Below are 20,676 nucleotides of genomic sequence, written 5' to 3'. Positions count from 1 at the left end.
TTTTGATATTTCAATGTTCACAGTTGCTCAACTTATGTTGGGTATTCGCCTCAGTAACCTGTTTTTTAAAGGCTATGACTGCTTGTACAGAAGTACTGATCTAATAATGATTTTATCATCTCTATACATGTTTTTGATGTCATTAAAGGAAGCATCAACGTCTTTCACGATAGGTCTGCTCTGCCCTTGGTAATATTAATCAGAGTTGACTTTAGCTTTACTGGGTTTGGCATTCTTTTAACAGCTAATTCCATTTTGGACGTGTCTCCATATGTGTAATGTATGCCTTTGTGCTGTGGACGGTATGTGGGTTATTTGCCTCTATACCATAGCAGATGTATGTTGCCGACCTTAGAGGGTTACCTCACTCACATACCATGCTCAAGGCACCCAGCAAAGTAATAAAGGGCGATTACCTGTAAAAAGGAGCGTCTCGCAGGGAATAACCGCTTCCATTTTAAGGACTTTGTTAGTTCCCGGCCTTGGGACAAAAGTAGTTCTGAAACCAGTTGTTCTGAATTTTAGTCATCCCATTTATTCAATGGAATATTCATTATATACTTCAGAAATAATTTGCACAATCTCTTAAGGATAACAACGGGTATATTCTCTTTCCAATCCCGAATTAGACCTCGCAGAATCAGATCCGCGCTATCGCAAGGAGGCAGTAGGGCACATACTCTGCCTACAGCACACATACACACGCACACATACACACACACACATACACACGCACACATACACTCACACACATACATTACACACGTGCAGGCAAGACCTTAAATTACCTTAGTTGTTAATAGGACGTTAAACAAAACAAAACAGAACCGAATCTTTTCAAGTTTATATCTGATATTTCCTCTATATGTTGACCGTTGTTACTACCCACTTGCCTCGTTGACTAGGCTGACTCTGTAGATACTACGTCTATCAGGAGACTACCTGTGTCAAAAAACTACTTTTTACCTCAACATTGCAGTTATTTTCTCATTAACTGAATAGGTATTTTAAAATTGAATTAGGAGATCACCTTTTGGACTTCCTGAAGGTGGTGTCTGAGTACTTTCCGCGTGTTCGTGTTTGGGTGCATGTGTAGGTAACGTATAAATGGCATATCGATAGAGGTATGTAATATGGACTGTATCAGTCGAAGGAATTTAGTTTGGACTATATTTTTGTGCACGTGTAGGTTACGTATGAATGGCTTATCAGTCGAAGGTATTTAATTGGGACTATACTTTTGTGCACGTGTAGATTATGTATGAATGACATATCAGTCGAAGGTATTTAATTGGGACTTTAATTTTGTGCACGTGTAGATTATGTATGAATGACATATCGATAGGAGGTATGTAATAAGGGCTATATTTGTGTGCATGTAAAGTTTACGTATAAATGGACATAACAATATGAGGTGTGTAATTGGGACTATATCCGTGTGCACGTGTAGGTTACATATGAATGGACATATCGACATGGGTATGTAATTGGGACAAAACTTGTGTGCATGTGTAGGTAACGTATAAATGGCATATCGATAGGAGGTATGTAATATGGACTATATCAGTCGAAGGTATTTAATTGGGGCTATATTTTTGTGCACGTGTAGGTTACGTATGAATGGCTTATCAGTCGAAGGTATTTAATTGGGACTATATTTTTGTGCACGTGTAGGTTATGTATGAATGACATATCGATAGGAGGTATGTAATTGGGACTATATTTGTGTGCACGTGTAGGTTACATATGAATGGACATATCGACATGAGGTATGTAATTGGGACTATATTTGTGTGCACGTGTAGGTTACGTGTGAATGGCATATTAATAGGAAGTATGTACGTGGGGCTATATATGTGTGCATATGTAAGTTTCTTATACATGGCATATTAATTAGATATGTATAATAAACTTTAAATGCACGTTTTAATTGGGTTTGTATGCTGTAACACAATTGTAGTGCGACAAAAGGCGGTGCCACCGTATATTCTTGTTATAAAGACGAAAACGTTTCCATATACTTCTGTCACCACGTGCCTTCCTGAAGGTACAGACCGGGCAGCGAGATCTTATTCGAATATTATTTCTACTTGAGTTTTAAAGATATGGGTTTCATGCCTACTTCTGGGCGTTTTAAACCCTAGAAAATCAAACCGTGATATATGTACAGAGATCCCTATTTCTAATCAGGTTACAATGTTTTTTTCTCTTAAAATCACTACAATAATGTTACAAAAACACCACTAAGCCACTACAGCAAAAGAGAGTTTAAAATGACATAAAACGATAAAGATGAAATGAAATAAAGAAAAACAAATAACCAGGTTATAAAACGCTTTTTCATGCTTGTGCATACAACAGTTGTTTTCCAAATTTGTTACGTATGTCCTTTTTAGTAAAATATGTACATCGAGACACATCGTTTAGAACGAAATTTGACCTTTAAGAGATTTTACTCATATACTAATATATTATTGAGCAGACAATTAATATAATATTATTCCATTCATGTATTCAAGAGTTACCTCCCATATACCAATGAATCCTGTTGATACAACTGCAAAAATGACACGAACAATGTTGTCAGGTTCTATTTTCAGATTTCACATTTGTGTGTACATATCAATATGCTGTTTAGATTCCGTTAACCAAATGATATAAATATATCTAAATAGCGCTGACTTGCTAGCACCTCCACAGAAATATATTTAATAGAATACTTAATGGACGCATGCAATATCTTCCGAACTGTATGCTAGATTCTAGCTTCCTTAGTTGTTAGATCATGACAGTGTTTATAAATACTTACCCAGGGTTTGTAGCATAGCTTTTCTATCCTTTTCGCTATAATTGTCATGATTTTTTCCAGCAGCAATCATTAAGGTACCCGAAAGTGTAAGTTCTTGTAAATCATTTCATGTAAATTTAATTAGACCAAGATGTGGGAAGCTGTAGAAAGCCTTCATACGATTCATATATATATGTACATAACATCAGTTTCAACTCAGTGATCCAGTACATCTGTTCATTCAACGATGACTCGTTTACTTCAACGCAGAGACTCGCATCTTGTGTGGTTTTGAAAGTGCAAGTCTTAAACCCTGATGACGTATGGAAACCAGACAGAATTTATGAAGCAAAGGTATTTTATAGCTAAACACATCAGTTACATCTAATTTCTAAATACTTGTTAATAGATAATTTGTTTTATTCATAGTGCGTAGACTTTATACGAAATAAATGAACAAAACCAGTGTGCAGCTCTTTTCTATTTCTCTTGGATAGTTCGTCCGTATTTATTATATACACACGTATAAGTTTCTTTTTCTTGCCCGAAAACATCTTGGTTTGCATTATTCAGTTTAGGGAGTCCGTAGTCGTTTGGTACATCACGTTTTGGTTTACATCTTCGATTTTTACGGCTTAGTGTGCAGCTACAGTTTATCATGGTTATGTCTTATAGGGATGTTTCTTATTGGGTTATCTCAGTAGCATAAACTTTCCTTAGTTTTCCTCTAACTGAAAACAAAAATCTTTCACAATTTCTTATTTTTTCGTGCTCAGTCCTCAATTATGGTGAAATGACTTCTAGAATAACACTGCATAACTTAATGTTTGTTCAGTATTTATCAACTCTGTTATATTATTTTTACTAATGTTTACTACTATATTCTATTTTGATTTTATGTTATTCATCATGTATTTGAAACCAAAAAAAAATCCCTCTGAACCTAGTGTGCCTCTTTTTTTTTTAACCTCCATGGATCATCTAAATAAATGCCTTTAATTCTTAATGCAAATAAACTCTCTTTTGCTGTATTGGCTTAGTGGTGTTTTTGTAACATTATTGTATTAATTTTAAGAAAAAACATCGTAACCTGATTAGAAATGGGGATCTCTGTACATATATCACGGTTCGATTTTCTAGGGTTTAACGTCCTAAGGACGTGCCTCCTTTTGTTTGGTATGTGTGAATGCAAGTGTGAATGTGTGATGGAGGTAGGTATGTTGATGTAATTGCCTCATTGCTATAGGCCTGAACTGATGCCGACTTTATTGTGCTATCTCACTGGAATACCATGCCGAAGGCCCCCAGGACACGCTCCGCCAAGTCACATTATGCTAACAACGGGTTAACAAGTTATGGCCATTACCATAACAGCTACCGTTTTAAGTACTTTGGTGTAGAAAATTTAACCTTCTATCTGCAGAAACTTTAAAAGCTACTTCCCTTCAACAATTTAAAAAAATCATCAAGTTTGGAAAGGACTTTAATAGGCCTAGCCTGATGTCCAATCCAATTGACATATATAAAGTCAATAAAATCTGATGAAATGAAGTACTTTGGTATATCCCGGCTTTGGGACAGAACCCATTGCCTTCTTCACCTGAGCGAACGTTTCACATTTAAGCCAAAAGTGAGTTGTTGCCAAGCATTGCGGTAGGAAATAAAAGTTAGTTAGAAGTAAAAAGAAATACAAAGATCTCAAATATTGCAATAGGTGCAGCTGATTTAATTTCGTCGCTTTTGTGTTCCCAAGTAGAGGGCACACAAGCAAATCCCAATACCGCATTCGTCTCCTCTTACAATACATGTAGTTAGTACATGTAACGGCAGGCGTGTTGTTTTTCCATTCCCCGACTTGAAGGGGTTATGTAAAAAGGTATTGTTAAACAATACAAATACTCCTGTCATTGGCGAAGTAAAAAAAATAAAGGCACGAGGAGGCGGTTTATACACGAATTTTTGTATATTCAGCAAGGAAACCGATATTGGACACTGATAATTATGAACAACCTGAAAATTGATACGTCATGGTGATTGTTATATATCGAGTTTTACAAGTGAGAAAAATCTAAAAGTTTTGACATTTTCAACGTTATTTATTCGTTACAAGATTCAATACAACAGATTCCAGAGGGATCTTGGCGTCAAACCATCATACCATCTTCATTAGTTTACTCTTTCAATAAGGCATTAAAACTAACATGGATCAGGAGATTATTTTCTAAATTTAATAAATGGCAATGTATACTTAACAAAAATATTGATATAGAAATTATGGCTAACTGTGGATCAGAACATTTATATATATATTTGTGGAAAAAAAATCAAGAACCTATTTTTGAAAGATGTTCTTAACTCTTTGAAAACTCTCCATGATAAGGGAGAACATTTGAATAATGGGAATAGTTTTGTTTGTTTGTTTGTTTGTTTGTTTGTTTGTTTGTTTTGTATTATTTAACGACCCATCGACAATATGGGTCATATAGGGCCAACAACACTGTAAAAAAAGGCATTCACGAAAATAATCACATCAAACCAAAACTTAATAGCTTAAAATATGTAAAAGATTAAAGAAATACATTATTATCGAACAAATTGGCAGCACAATAAATCATATGTTATTGTAAAGATCAATACAGTGTAAATAGTCATATATTTATTGCAACACTTTCTGAATAATCTTTTCATAGACGGTACATCATAAAACCTGTAACGTATTTGTTTGAAATCAGCGCGTTCAATCATAAAGTGTTTGACTGTAAATGGTTAATCGCATGCATGACGATAAGGCTGATCTTCCTTACGTAAAATGTAGCCATTGCAGGTTGAATTGCAAATAACTTCCTGTTTAATTCTTCAGACCATTTATTTTGCCAATTCGTCTTAATAAAATTTGTTAAAAAGGTTAATAATCAGAAAAAGTCAGTTTAATATCTTTCAGTTGTAGGTCAAGGGCTGCTTTAGCAGCTTTGTCTACCTTCTCATTTCCGTTTATTCCGACATGACCTGGCATTCAAATCAAGAGCAGGTGGCATAACACTAACATTCTGTTAATACGGAGGGCGATGTTTTGTGTTGGGATGTTGTTAAAATTCCGACTTTTAATATTTTATAATAGTGACAAACAGTCAGAACAAGTTATTGCTTTGTTAATTTTTTTGTTTTAAATTTCATCCAAAGCCAGACAAACGGCAGTAGCTTCAGCTGTAAAAATAGATGCATTATTTGGTAATCGGTAATCGGCAGGAAGAGGATACGTTGCCAACAATACATATATGTACTGCTGCAACCTTTTCTTCGAATTTAGAGCCGTTCGTATATTAGTGAAGGAAATCCCGAGATGAACTCGGAAAAAAGCGCTCTTGCATTGAACCGGGAGAGTGCGAGATTTTTCATTATTGTGTAATTCTAAATTAACTTCAGGGAGTCGTATTGCCCATAGTGGAATATCTGGTATTATAGCAATTTCGATCAATGATAGGTCTTAATCCGAATTTTCCAGTAGTCTTCGAAGTCGTATTCCAAAAGACGGGATCAAATTCTCATTTCGTTCGATAAGCTGTGTATACTTTGGATGAAATGCTGATTGGAAAGCTTGGTTTTCTGGATGATTGTAACTGGTAAGCAAACTGTAGACATACTTTTGTTCTTCTATCACTGAGGGACGGTTCATTTGCTTCAACGCAGAGGCTTGCGGCTGGGGATGTGCGAAAAGAACCTTAAACGAGACAAAACCCCTGATGATGAACTGGGTCAAGCATCTGCAGATATGACTAGCCGGCTGACCAATATATAATGGAACCATAGTCAAGCTTTCCCAATCTGTATGGGATAATAGCACTTTTAGAATATTGAAAACTTTGAGCTTTTATCTTTTAGATATTTGATATGAGGCAAAAAGGATAATTTTGAGCAGAAAAAACCCCAAGAAATTTTGTTTGTTGAAAACTAGTTCCCTCTATAGTTAAACAGGGATTATGTGTAGTTTTAGAAGTTGGCAGAAAAATGGGAATAGGACAATACTGAAAACACCTATTTGGTATAATAATTTTTTAACAATAGAAAATAGAACTGTATTTTATAAAGAATGGTATAAGAAGGGAGTAATTATTATCAATGATATAATAAAAGAACCTAAAACAAGTACTTTTTATAATTACGTGGAATTTATGGAGAAATATAACCTTATAACTAATTTCAGTACATTCAAAGAAATAGTTAGAGCAGAAAGGCAATATCTGTGGTATAAGGAATTAGTTAATGATATTCTAGTCATCCCTTTAATCAACTTAATCTTTAAATCTAAAAACAACAAGTAAAATAAAGCTGAATGAAATATTTAATCTAGATGATGAACCATGGAATCGTATATAAATCACCCTTTCAAGTTACAAACAATTCTAAGTTGCACTGGTTACAATATAGAATAAATCATCACATCTTAACAACCAATTCATATTTGTTTTAAGATAGGATAAGTAAAGACTCCATACTGCTATTTTGTAAAACAGAAATAGAAACAATAAATAGTCCATATGCTATGGGAGTGTAACAAAGTACAGTTTTTTTTCAGAACTTTGAATTTTTATTAGATTCATTAAACATCCCATTTACTTTTAATAAGTACACTTTCATTTATGGCAAGCATAACTATAAACGTACTTACTATACAACTGATAACCTTATACTACTAATAATGAAACAGTACATCTATAGATCAAGATGCTTGCAACAAACTCTATCAATTCATGCTTTGAAAAATGCTATTAAAGATCACTACAGTATTCAAACAAATATTTCTATAGGTAAAGGAGTGGATACTGCTGAAAAAAATGAAAATTCTTGGAAGGAATGGAATAAGTTATTAAAACTCAACCCCAATCCCTGACAAACAAAAAAAGGATAGAATACATATGTATTTTACATTTTAACTCAGATAGCTCATCATCAACTTGATTAAAAGATAGAAGTTAAACTCCCTACCACTTTACTCTTGAAATTAAAATGTTAACTATGTTTCAGGTTCAATTAATAGTTGCACTATGTCTGTAATACATCTAATGCTCCTCTCCTCTCCCTCTCTCTGTGTTTCCCCGTTTTCTTGAAAATTTGAACAAGGCTGTTTTCCTGTTGGTGTTTTTTACCAAGATATTTAAATACAAATTTTACATTGCAACTTCTATAAAATAGCAATGCATTGACTTTAAAATAAACATATACACAACTAGATCCGTGGGTATTGGAAACGAGAATACACATACAGTCTATTCTTGTCTACGCAAGAGTGAACAAGTGAGTGTGAAATTTACTATTGTAAGATATTTTGTAATGCTGAAAACTTTTCAAAGAATAAAACTATAAAAAAGAAAATCTTCATAAGTTCTATGCCAGTTCTATTTTTTCTTTTATCTGTTTGCACCCCGAGGTCACTTTTGATCTGAACGTTATAGTGCTATAAAAGACAACATTCAAAGTCAATTTGTCGTTTCACGTATTTACTAGTACAGTACTTAATGTGAAGGAAAAAGTACAGATCATTGCAACATGACAAAGATCTGTTAAGTAATTCATAATATTCTTCGGAAATCCAAGATGACCGCCTGTGGCCAGCTTGTTTTTACGATTACTCTCAAAGTTAAACATGTACAACTAGGGAATCTTCATAAGAAATTTGAGAACGATCTGTCGAGTACTTTTTCAGAAATAGCGATAACGTACAAACTTTCACTCTTAAAATACAAGATGGCTACCTGGCAGCATTCTTATTCCTTTGATCAGTTTCAAAATTAAACATGCACAACTAAGGACCATGGGAAACACACATATCAAATTTGAGAAAGAGTCCTCCAGTTGTTTCTGAGAATAAGCAATAACAAACTTTAACTGTCAAAATCCAAGAAGGCCGCCATTAAGCCATTTTGATGATCCGATCAGTGTCAAAAGTAAACATGAATAACTACAGACCAAGGGAATTCTACACATCAAACCTAAATCCCTCCAGTACTTCCTGAGTAATAGTGCTAACAAATTTTAACTATCAAAATTCAAGCAGGCTACCTGTCGCCCATCCTGGTTTTCCGATAAGTCCAAAAATTCGATATGCATGTGAATTTGGGAAAATTATCTCAAGTACTTTCTGAGAAATAGCGCTAACAAGATTGTTTAAGGACGGACAGAATGACGGACGGACCACGGACTCAAAGGTGCAGTGTCATATATTGTGTTGAATATCTAACATAAAGATTTATCAAAGCTTCATAATTCGTCGAATTAATAGCGGTATTGTTTCCGCTTAAAGTTCATAGTGAATACATTTTTAGAATGTACTCGGTGTCGTAGAGTAATCCAGCTGACAACCGGAGCACACTTTGTATACATTAATGTACATCACGTATACATATCTATTTGTGAGTTACTCCGGAAATTGCCGGATGTTTACATCATACAGATAAATATTAACTAGCCTACACACCCAAACAGCTATTGACTTAAGGATGAATGTGCCACTGCTTTTATATCTTGAGAGTTAAATTAATGAGGCTTATCACCTAGCGTGATGTGCTCTTATCTACTTGTAAATGACATACTAGCTTTCTCAGAGTAAGAAACTACCTCACTACCGTTTTTGTAATCTTGCATTAGCAGAAAGATGCATGGGAATTTGAACCTCTAAAAATGACGCACCTATTTCCCAAAACTAAACCAAGGAACTAAGCGACTTACTGCCGAACGGTACTATTTGTTATAGCAGCCAGGGTCGAAGAGAGAACGGATGCCTACAGGGACACCGCCGGAAAGAGAAAGTAGATAGGAAAGATAGAAAACGAAAGTAGGTAGGAAAGATAGAAAACGAAGGAGATTCCAATGAGTAACACTAGGGGCAGCAGAATAGTGATAGTCTTTTTCATGTTCTCTTCGTAAAAAAGACACGGAACAACCTCCCCCCACCCCTCTGCATGGGGCCCCATATAGCTGCTTTTTACGATACAGATGCAGTCGGATACAGCAGGGTTAAGGTTGGTTTCTTCAATGTCTCCTCAACATAAGCCAATAATCCACCGCAGTGTTATAGGGGCCCTCAGTAGCCGCCTCAATCCACCCCAGTGTTATAGGGGCCCTCAGTAGCCGCCTCTTACTATCATGCAGGGGGACACCGCAGGCCTATTCTTTCCCTGAGCCTGCAAGGATTTGATTTAAATGCGACCTTAAATTCATCTAACACTTTTACTTATAATCATAAAAAAAAAAATCAAAGTAAAAAAAACCCACACAAACAAAATCGTTCAACATTTTGATGTGTAATGTACCATATATATTACTTAATAAATCAAGCCACCCACGTATCCCCTGGTACTATATATTACTTAATAAATCAAGCCACCCACCTATCCCCTGGTACTATATATCACTTAACGGTTATTCTCTAGGATAGCTGTAGGCCATCAATGAAAGTAAACCAGCAACCCTGAAATTGATACTTGTAGTATTGTTTTAATGTGTGGCAAGGTTTAGCATTATGACATTTAAAAAGGGGAAACATTTGTTTTTGGCTTCTCTAAAACGGTACGCATTGCTTTTGTTTCGAGTCGAACATATCTTGTTTTGTTTTAAGAAAATACCTGGAAATTATTCAAGTTTATTGAATAAAGTACCAACAAACAGTTGATTCGCGTATTTGAGGAGTTCGTTTTATTGTATCTGGATGACTAAAACCATACCAACGCAGTGGTAATATTCCCCAAGACAAACCCCGATAGGCATGTTACAGTCGCTATGTGAAGGTCCATATTCTCGTAAAACGGTTGTACCTTCATACTTACTTCTCTTACGAAAAAATGGATCCTTTTCATTCTCCAGAAATCAACAAGCGAACTCGAATTTTGAAAATGTCATAATAATGTGAATAACAATGCAAGACTTTTAAACTTGACAAAATCAAAAACGATTACTTTGCAAAACATATCGAAGCTAAACTGTCACATACCGCTATCTATTGAAGCTAAACTGTCACATACCGCTATTTATCGAAGCTAAACTGTCACATACCGCTATATTAAACGAATAGTTTTTGTTAAAGCTGTACAGAACGTGAGTGAGAGAAGAAAAATGAAAATGCCGTGCATCATTTGTTTTATTACATCAAACACCCGAAGTTGGTTTTCCATAAACAATTAATGCACGTGAATTCTCACACGCCACACTTATAACATTGAGAGTGTACAGCATTTCCGCACATTCAACCAATAGCCTTAACAGTAAGTGTAGTAAAATTTCCTCACACGAAACTCATAATAAATAGTTTTATACAAAAAGCATGAGTATATAATTGCTCTCATATAACTAAATACATTTTTCCAAAAGCCTGTAATTACAAATAAATTAACATACAATGTACTACTGTTTATACAGTGCCCTATCTGGCCAGATTTGTTAGTTAGTAAACAACGGTTGGTTGTACAGGATTAAGAGTCCTAAGGATTTGCCTGCATGCATGTTGTGTATGCGTACATGTGTGCATTTGTGCCGGGGACAGGGTACATGTTGGTGTAGTTGCCTACTTGTGATAGCACGGATCTGATGCCGACTTTATAGTGTTACCCAACTGAAGGCACACTGCACTGTATTCCGCCAGATCACATTATACTGATAACGGGTGAACCAGTTGTTGCCATTTCCTTAAATGCTATCAATTAATCAGGGAATAGCAAATACCATTATTTAGAACTGGGGAGAGAACCCATTGCCTTACTCACCTGGGGAAACGTTCAACATTAAAGCCAAAAGTGAGGTATTGTCAAGCAATACGCTAGAAAATAAAAGGTAGAAAGAAATATAAGATCCGAAACATTGCATTGGGTGCGGCAGACATATTTTGGTCGTTATGGTGTCCCCAAGTAAAGGGCACGAAAGCAAATCCCCAATTCTGCAGGGGGTTCCAGCATAAGTATAAGTCGCCTCTTACAATCATGCAGCGGGTTACTGTATGTGCATTCTTTTCACGATCTTCGACCGGCATGCGTGCCCAACAACGGTTAAGTCGTCCAGGGCCCGATAACAATAATCAGGGCCACTTACAAAGCCTTTAACACTAAATTAAATGATTACAAAACTCGTTCATGTACAGGGGTGAAGGTAAGGGAATTTCCACCTAAGGGTTTTCATATTGGGTAAAACCCGAGCTACCGAGGGTTCTACAACACTTTGAAAATCCCTGTGGTGGGATTCCGTATCCTACATCACTTGGCATTAAAACGTAAATTTCTCTCAATCCAATCTCTAAAATCAACTCGAAATCCCCAAAACAACGTTGCAGTATCAGCATTGCAGCCAAGAAATGTTCCGATTTGTGTGTCTTCACTCAAAAAAGGTTACAAACTGCACTCCCAAGTCCACAGCAAAATTGTCATGTAAAATTATATATCCCCCCCCCCATTTAAATTTAAAATTTAGTGATGCAGGCAATCTTTTCGTAGATATTCGAAAATCTTTGACAAATAATTTGACCAATGTTTTTATAACAAACTCATCTTTTCTCGAATATGTCTAAAATCAGCACATTCGATCAATGTGAGAGGCACAGTCATAATTATGTTCGACACATGAATGGTAAAATACGGATCCTCTCGCCGAACCTAGTACCCATTAGTACAATGTGTTTGTCGTGTCCGATGTCGTCCTTCCTCAAGTCTTATGGGGATGTTTGAGCCAGAACAAACCACGATAGAGCCATACAAACATTGCAAAATATCGATCATTTAAGGCTCAAACTTATGTAAAACTTTGAATCATATTGGTAACGGAAGAACTACCATCGTAAACACGCATTTCATTCATTTTGTCCCTCATTCATGGTAAATCCGTCATTCTTTACAAACAGATAATTTGCATGTCTTAATTATTCATGAAAATAAATCCCTCGTCGCAATACTGAAATAGGGAGACGATCGTACAAACAAAGCATTATGCACAAATAATCACAATTATACCATTAAATATCTCTGTTAAAGGGCCAGTCTCATTAGTCTAACGCATTACCTCTGTAAAGGGATCTGTCTTAGTAATAGAATATGGCAACTTTGTTGAGATGTCTGTCTGTAATAATCTAATAGGGTAACTCTGTTGAGGTGTCTTCTTCAGTGAGCATTGGCTTAGTAAACTGAAACGTGTTTCGCCTAAGAAAGTCAATACGATTTTGTATCGATTGCACATATTCTCTCATGTTATCTTTTGCAAGTTCGAGAGCTCGTTCAGCATATCTTAAGGCATCCTGTGGAAGACTTTTCCTAAACATGCGATCGCAATTTGCAATGCTGAAATACATTTCGAGAATAGGACAAAAGATAGAATTCGACTCTTCATACCGTTTCATAATGTCATCTGCCACTTTTGCGTCTTTCTTCTGAAGAGATATTTTGCGGCCCATGCTTAGTCCGTTGCAACCACATCGCAACAGTAACACCACTAGCTGGAACTTTACATATGCAGCACCGTATGTTCTGTCGTGACCTTTGTCCTCATTGAAATGTTGTAGAGATCGGTTGTAACTTCTCAAAGTTCGTTCTCGTATTATCTCTTCTGGCTGGCTTTCTCCTTCATTTTTATCGGTGATTAAGTCAAGTTGTAACGCATTACTTCTGCCCTCGTTGTAGTAAACCCAAGCTGCACCTCTTCCAGTGCAATGTAAAGGGTTTGACTCAACAATCATTATTCCTTCGTCGTTTATGTCTTTAAATTTACCAAACCTCCTCTGCAAGATATACCGGCGTGTTAGTGGAGATAATAATAGTAGCTGTGAATACATAGGATCTTTCGTTTTTGGCACAAGGCTCTTTGAGAGAGCAAGCAAGTTTTCTTCTGAAGTACAGTCTAATTTTTGCTGTGCAAACAAAATTTGCATATATGCTACAGTAAACAATGTATCAGCACAATCATGCCTATCTGCTTTTAGTTTTTCACATTCTACTGCGAACTGAATATGCTGTCCATTGTTGTACATGTCAGCCAGCTTATCGAATGCTTTCTCCACATATTTGATATGTTTTCGTTCTGATGATAATGGTTTGGGTACAACTGTCATCGCGGCAAGTCGTTTGGTCTCTTTTCTCATTCGTTTATACTGCTTACTTGCTTGTGATTTTCTCGGTCGTTTATACGGCTCATCTCCCCGTGTTTTTCGCCGTTTTCGTGGTGATCCTGTCCTATATATTTGAGTTCCTTTGAGTTGGTTTGATAATTCAGACAATTCTGGTTTACTTGCGACAGCTTCTTTAAACAAAGAAAATGCCTTTTCTCCCCGCGTTTTTATGTATTCCAGTAGTTGTCGCCTCCTGTCGTTCCGTGGTATGTTTGTGTCATCATTAAGTGTACCATGCTCATCAAGTGTTATTACTTCCTGTTCGTACAGAAAGTCAATGATCAGTCGAGGCTCAAGGCTTTTAATCAAGTCTGATTCCATGGTGTCTTCATTTTCTGAAGTGGAAGTAAGTGTGTATCAGTGAGTGAATTATGAAATATTAACAGTTTTATGATAGAATATAAAGCTTAAACATTGTGGTCTACAATTAATGACTCATCTCATTAGTCGGTGGTGTAGCTTTAATAAGGAGCGGGTTAACGGTCAAATATACGCCCATTTCCGACAGTTTAAATGTCCAGGCTTTTCTTTGCGTGTTATATCTTCAATAGGCTATCGCCCTGTCAGCCCTTTAAACACAAACTATCTATCAGATTTGTTTCTTTGTTTGGGGGTTTAAGTCCTAAAACGGATAAAGTCACCTAGGAAGACAGAAAATAAAGAGTAAGAAAGAAAGAAAGAAAATTAGATCCGAAGTTTTTGAAATGAGGGCAGCAATTTCATTTTGGTTTCCAAATTTCCTCTGAGTATTATACACAGACATATTATACACAGACATATTATACACAGACACACATTATACACAGACATATTATACACAGACACATTATACACAGTACACAGACATATTATACACAGACACACATTATACACTGATACATTATACATAGACATATTATACACAGACACATTATACACAGTACACAGACACATTATACACAGACATATTATACACAGACAGACATATTATACACAGACATATTATACAAAGACACATTATACACAGACATATTATACACAGACATCGTTAGGAAGATCAAGTAATTTACTCGAACGACATATAATCATCCGGCTGGACCATATTATTTCCTAGTTGGGTCAAAACGCCTTTTTCCCTTTTCGTATAACCCCTGAGGTAGGATAGTGTCTTTAAGTTTAACATGTTCATGTTGTGGTACATTTGCATGTCTGCTATTTTAATCTAAATTATACTTATTTACTTAACGATAAAAAAGTCTAACTATCAAATGGTTCCTTCATCTTTCGTTTTATTTACTCCTCCAATTTTAACATTACTGACATGTTTTTAACTGTACGCACTCTCCCGAACGGAAGGTATTGATCCTTTCATGCTAATCGCTAACGTGTAACAGCTTTGAGTTAAGTTCTCTGAAAAGCACAGACCATTGTGTCAATATGTCTTGTTTCTTTTTCGATTTAGATGAAAAATTGACATGAGTGTTTTCTAAAATCTAATCCTTATTCGTACTTGAATGACAATCTTAAAGTATAGACGGGAAGGTCTAGATGTAGCTTGTTGCATTTGATAAGATAAATAAAATAAATCACATCCACCAACATGAAAAGAATTAGACATTAAATTACCAAGGAAAACTACGGAAGACCATTAGGGCCATGTAGAAAAAAAAATCGTTTTTTCGTGTAAATAACTCGAGATTTCAAGATAATAACCCGAAATTTCAAGATACTAGCCGTGAATTCTTAACGCAATATTATACTGATGTCACGCTTAACGAAAAAACTGCCCGCCATCCTGAATGGGTTACTCAACACCTTTGTACCGTTCTCTAGTATTGTGAGATGTATTTACTACCGAAACTGTTATCAGTTTTATAAGTTCAGTAAAAACCTTAGTCTACATAGGAAAGTTGTACCAAACTAATGATGAAGATATAATATTTCTGTGTACAATTCTAAGTTCACTGAATTGAAGATATTCGTTTTTATCAAACTGATGATTTCCGAATTTCACTGGTAGAAATGCAAAAAAAACCCACCTTCCTTACTTTTACAAAATGTATCATATATTATCTTTCAACTGCCTTTCTTTTTGTTTTGGAAAATTAATATTCTAGATGGTACATTATACTGTACACAAACTATATACAACACCGATAACACAAATCATCTCTGCCGGAGTCAATTAAAACTTTTAAGTAAGAACAACATCAATAAGATTTGATATACTACCTAACCAGATAAGAACAGCTTTAATTTTAGGATCTCATCACTTAAATGTATAAAACATCAGACGTATGTTAGTGTAAGTACTGTTGTGTTTACATCATATCCTGACACTATATAGAATTAACATAAGGCGTATGTTAGTGTAAGTACTACTGTGTTTACATCATATACTGACACTATATTGAATTTACACAAAGCGTATGCTAGTGTAAGTACTGTTGTATTTACATCATATCCTGACACTATATAGAATTAACATAAGTCGTATGTTAGTGTAAGTACTGGTGTGTTTACATCATATCCTGACACTATATAGAATTAACATAAGGCGTATGTTAGTGTAAGTACTACTGTGTTTACATCATATACTGACACTATATTGAATTTACACAAAGCGTATGTTAGTGTAAGTACTGCTGTGTTTACATCATATACTGACACCATATAGAATTAACATAAGGCGTATGTTAGTGTAAGTACTGCTGTGTTACATCATATCCTGACACTATATTGAATTTACACAAAGCGTATGTTAGTGTAAGTACTGTTGTATTTACATCATATCCTGACACTATGTAGAATTAACATAAGGCGTATGTTAGTGTAAATACTGTTGTATTTACATCATATCCTGACACTATATGGAATTAACATAAGGCGTATGTTAGTGTAAGTACTGTTGTGTTTACATCATATCCTGACACTATACAGAAATAACATAAGGCGTATGTTAGTGTAAGTACTGTTGTGTTTACATCATAATCTGACACCATAGAGAATTGTCATATATTTATTGCCATCCTTACAACCATGACTGCTGCATGGAGAATACTGTTTAACGCTCAAAAGTTAATCTAATTAATAATATACATGCAATGAATGTAAAAACGTGCTTCAGAAAATTAAATATTTGCAGTTAAATATGTAACAACGAGCTTTAGAAAATTTAATAATGGCAGTTAAATATAGATTATGGGTGTCGACTGAACACATTACGACATCGTCACAATCCAATAAGTCAGGCCAAAGGTGAGACTCTAGTAATGAGTAAGCATGCTTCGTAATTTACACGTAAAGTATTGTTTGAGATAGGCTATTCGTCAGTGACAAGTATTTTTAGTACCCCGTTACCTCGTCATTGGTTACGCCCCGATTTCGTTTCTGTTTTATTACCATGGTAGAGCGGTGGTACGTACACTCCTGTTGATGTTCAGCATCACACCAGTAATGGAGCGGGGGAAGCGCGTCTCCTTGTTTTGATGCACAGCATTCCACCAGCTAGGTAAGTTGTACTTAACAGAGATACTTCGTATTCTACGAGTTCAATAGCCGGAAGAATTTAGATCCTGAAACATACGTCATGATAGATTATACACGATAAGTTTGATTACACATCTGTTAAATGTCTTTATACAAACAATATCGATCTCAGTAAAGCATCTACATGTATAAACATGTCACGTTCAAGGAAACGAGCACAGTTAAATCTTGCTGAAACGTTGTAATTCCAGGTAATCGATGTTCTCAGAATGATTATGTGCACTCTCCGTTTTGTTTACATTGCGTCATTGTCTGATATCATAACTCCACTTGAACACACTATTTTTAGTTATAACGATAACAATAGCAATGCATGTAACCCGACAAGAATTGATATGTACAAATCAACTTGTTGTTAGTAGGTACCCTACCTCAAAACAAATCATATATAATAAGACATTTATATGAAAAGAATGTTTATAGTACGTGGCCTAACAGCACAGTTATGTCATTCTGCAGTTAATTGTGATATACAATCAAGTAACAAGTACAAAGATTGTGTTTGTTCAGCAAACGTCCTATGAAGTCGAATGAGTGCAGGGAATTGGGTACTTATACAGGTAGGGCACAGCATTCCACGGGCACCTGATCACATACTGACAACGGGTGTACCAGTAGTTGAGCAGAGTATAAGAACTACCAGTTTAAGGACTTTGGTATGTCCTGGCCTTGGGACAGAACCCATAGCCTTCCGCGGCAGTAAAATGAATATAAGATGGAGAACTAATATAACAAACGACGACGCGGGACACTTAAACAAACAATACCCGTTTAACCGATTTACTACAAATATGAATTTGCTGTAAGTCATAGTGCAAGCACATTTTAACGACTTCACCTCAACGAAATCAGAAAACTTATTAGGCCTCAATATCTTCAGTTGGTCATTGCGATTTAGCTGATAAGTATTCTAATGTGAAATAGAAATACCATTTAAAAAGTATCGAAGTTTTGTGATCAAGGATTGCTTTGTTTTATTAATTTGTTAATTTTATTTAATGTGCCTTTCAATTAAAAAAAAGGCTTTTACTAAGTTATGAAATATTATCAAAGCTTTATAGCAGGCTGTAATTGCAGTTTTACACATTTTAATAAATTTACGCATTAATTGCTAGATACTGTATTGCAATGTTTAAGCAATAAACTGCATAGATGTGGCAGACCAACTGGTATAACTGCCACATGTGTCACAGACAAACTGAATGGTGCGCGCTAGTGCTAATAATTCATTTGTTTTTAATTTATATATATATCGTATTCTCAATTCATAAAACAGTAACAAATAACATTTTGTAAGTAACTAATCAAGTGTCGTAAAACATTTTCTGATTTTATTGCGACCTATATCCGGCGCACGCACTCAACGGAAGCCCGCAGTAATCGGGTCAAAGTTATTTTTGCAGTCCGGCATGTTGTTGATGTTGATCGTGCAACCGGAGAACGTTGAATTAGTGAAAAATCCAGGCGAAAAATTGTTTGTTGATCTCACAGACACTTGAGACAGGCAGATGGTGTTCGGCATCAAAGCAGAAGATACCGATACGTTCGGTAGTGACGCTGTTAAGGCGCTCAGAGGTGCAAAGACCAACTTCAGTTATAGTCTCATAAGATGAAGCTGCTATTGGCAGTACTTTAGTAGTAATATAGAGGGGCTTTGACACACCAAATGTAAATATGTCCATATATTCACAACCTGATAACATAGGGCCTAAAGGACCATTCTTCATAACATCATACACATCAATATATACTTTCATAAAAAAATCTGAAGCAACAATTTATAATTCAATGCAGATATAATGTATATAACATAGAATATGGAATATTTGTTATATGGAAAGGTGAGAATGATCTTGGGTTTTGGTTTGCCATTCCTGTCATTATTGAATTTGCCCGGTATGTACTTACACTCAACATTTATATCAAATGGAACAATACGAGACACATCCATACATTGCCTTGTTACACTCTTCATTTGGAAAAACAATCCCATCACCCTCCTTCTCCTGCCCCCCTCGAAGAAATAGGTTTCAATTTGGTGTGGCATTAATTAATCAATTATGGGGTAGGTGCAATATGTTCATTTATAGCCTCATGTGTTTACTGTTATTCTGTGAAACAGGAAAATAAACATTTCATATTTTCAAATATTGAAGACAAACGAAATTAATTGTAGTTACATGTATTCAATAAAATGTGTGAGGTTCTATTCATGATAGCAACTTCTAGAATCTGATGTGCCCGTAGTCTCGCTAGAGCGCAATGATATCCAGTGCATATTTTGAGATATTGATTTGCTCGATACGCAGTACAACTTGTCATATCATTAACATAATGCCGTCAGGCGTTATTGATTGTTACCTGTTTTTAATATTTACTTTTTCATCCTCCTCTTCAAACGTCATTCCAAATTACCTATGACGAACTGTAGACAAAAGAATCATCTTAATTGAAATAAATCATTCTACAGACAGGAATACACGTAAGTGATATTACAAGTAGTACATGTACGATTTACCTTATGTAACATGAATCGTCTTTTCTTCCTGTGTTTCGATCCACGTGTCCCTTTCTCTGTATTGAAAGTAGTTTGTGTTGACGTGTTAGGAAATCTTGGCATTTAACTGCGTTGTAGAAATGTAGCACTCAACTAAAAATAAATCCAGCCGATATTCTATCATTGCTTCCTGGCGATATTTCAATACGGGTTTTCCAAAATATATTTTTATACATGTACATCATACATCAGTAGATAGGTGACAGGAACTATACGACATCATTTCCTCTATGTACAGAACGTTGAATACCGACAGCAGGCATTTTAAAATTAATCTTTTCAGTGCAAAATGTTATGTTGACGTGAACTTGAGGTAAATGTAAACAAAACTGCACGGCTATGCCACGCGAGTCTCGGTTCAAGGGAGATAAATCAACCATGATGTTTGTTCTTGATGATACACGAAGTCTTACTAGGATTTATATACTTCCGTTGAAGACACAGAAACTGACAGCTTAGATGACAAAATAAAACTATTTATAGAAACCCCGTCATGATGCTTTACACGATGATGCAAGAATAGTTACCCAAATGCTGAACGTTTGGTAGGACATAAACAAGTACTATTTATAATCTAAGACCGTTGGTACATGTATGTCCCAGCATGTAGACACAACCCACTACCTTCCTCACATGGGTGAACGTTTAATATTAAATTGTACCCTGAAC

The 20,676-nt window shown here is 35.5% G+C and overlaps 1 protein-coding gene across 2 annotated transcripts in view; it reads left to right on the top strand.

Annotated features, from left to right (window-relative positions):
- Positions 1 to 10,441: 10,441 nt before the first annotated feature.
- The window catches only part of LOC110467277 (organic cation transporter protein-like), a 33,566-nt gene continuing 23,331 nt past the window's right edge, over positions 10,442 to 20,676 (top strand). For both annotated transcript variants that reach the window (XR_002464837.1, XM_021524338.1), the window contains exons 1-2: positions 10,442 to 14,268; positions 17,312 to 17,412. Coding sequence is in view for 1 of the 2 variants with exons in the window: in XM_021524338.1 (XP_021380013.1) it covers positions 14,092 to 14,268; positions 17,312 to 17,412 (278 nt within the window). In the remaining variant the exon portion in view is untranslated. The remainder of the gene's footprint in view (positions 14,269 to 17,311; positions 17,413 to 20,676) is intronic.

Source organism: Mizuhopecten yessoensis, unplaced genomic scaffold, assembly GCF_002113885.1.
Source record: "Mizuhopecten yessoensis strain PY_sf001 unplaced genomic scaffold, ASM211388v2 scaffold11169, whole genome shotgun sequence".
Lineage (NCBI taxonomy): Eukaryota > Metazoa > Mollusca > Bivalvia > Pectinida > Pectinidae > Mizuhopecten > Mizuhopecten yessoensis.
Note: the sequence above shows the minus strand (reverse complement) of the source record. Positions and strands in the feature narration are given on the sequence as shown.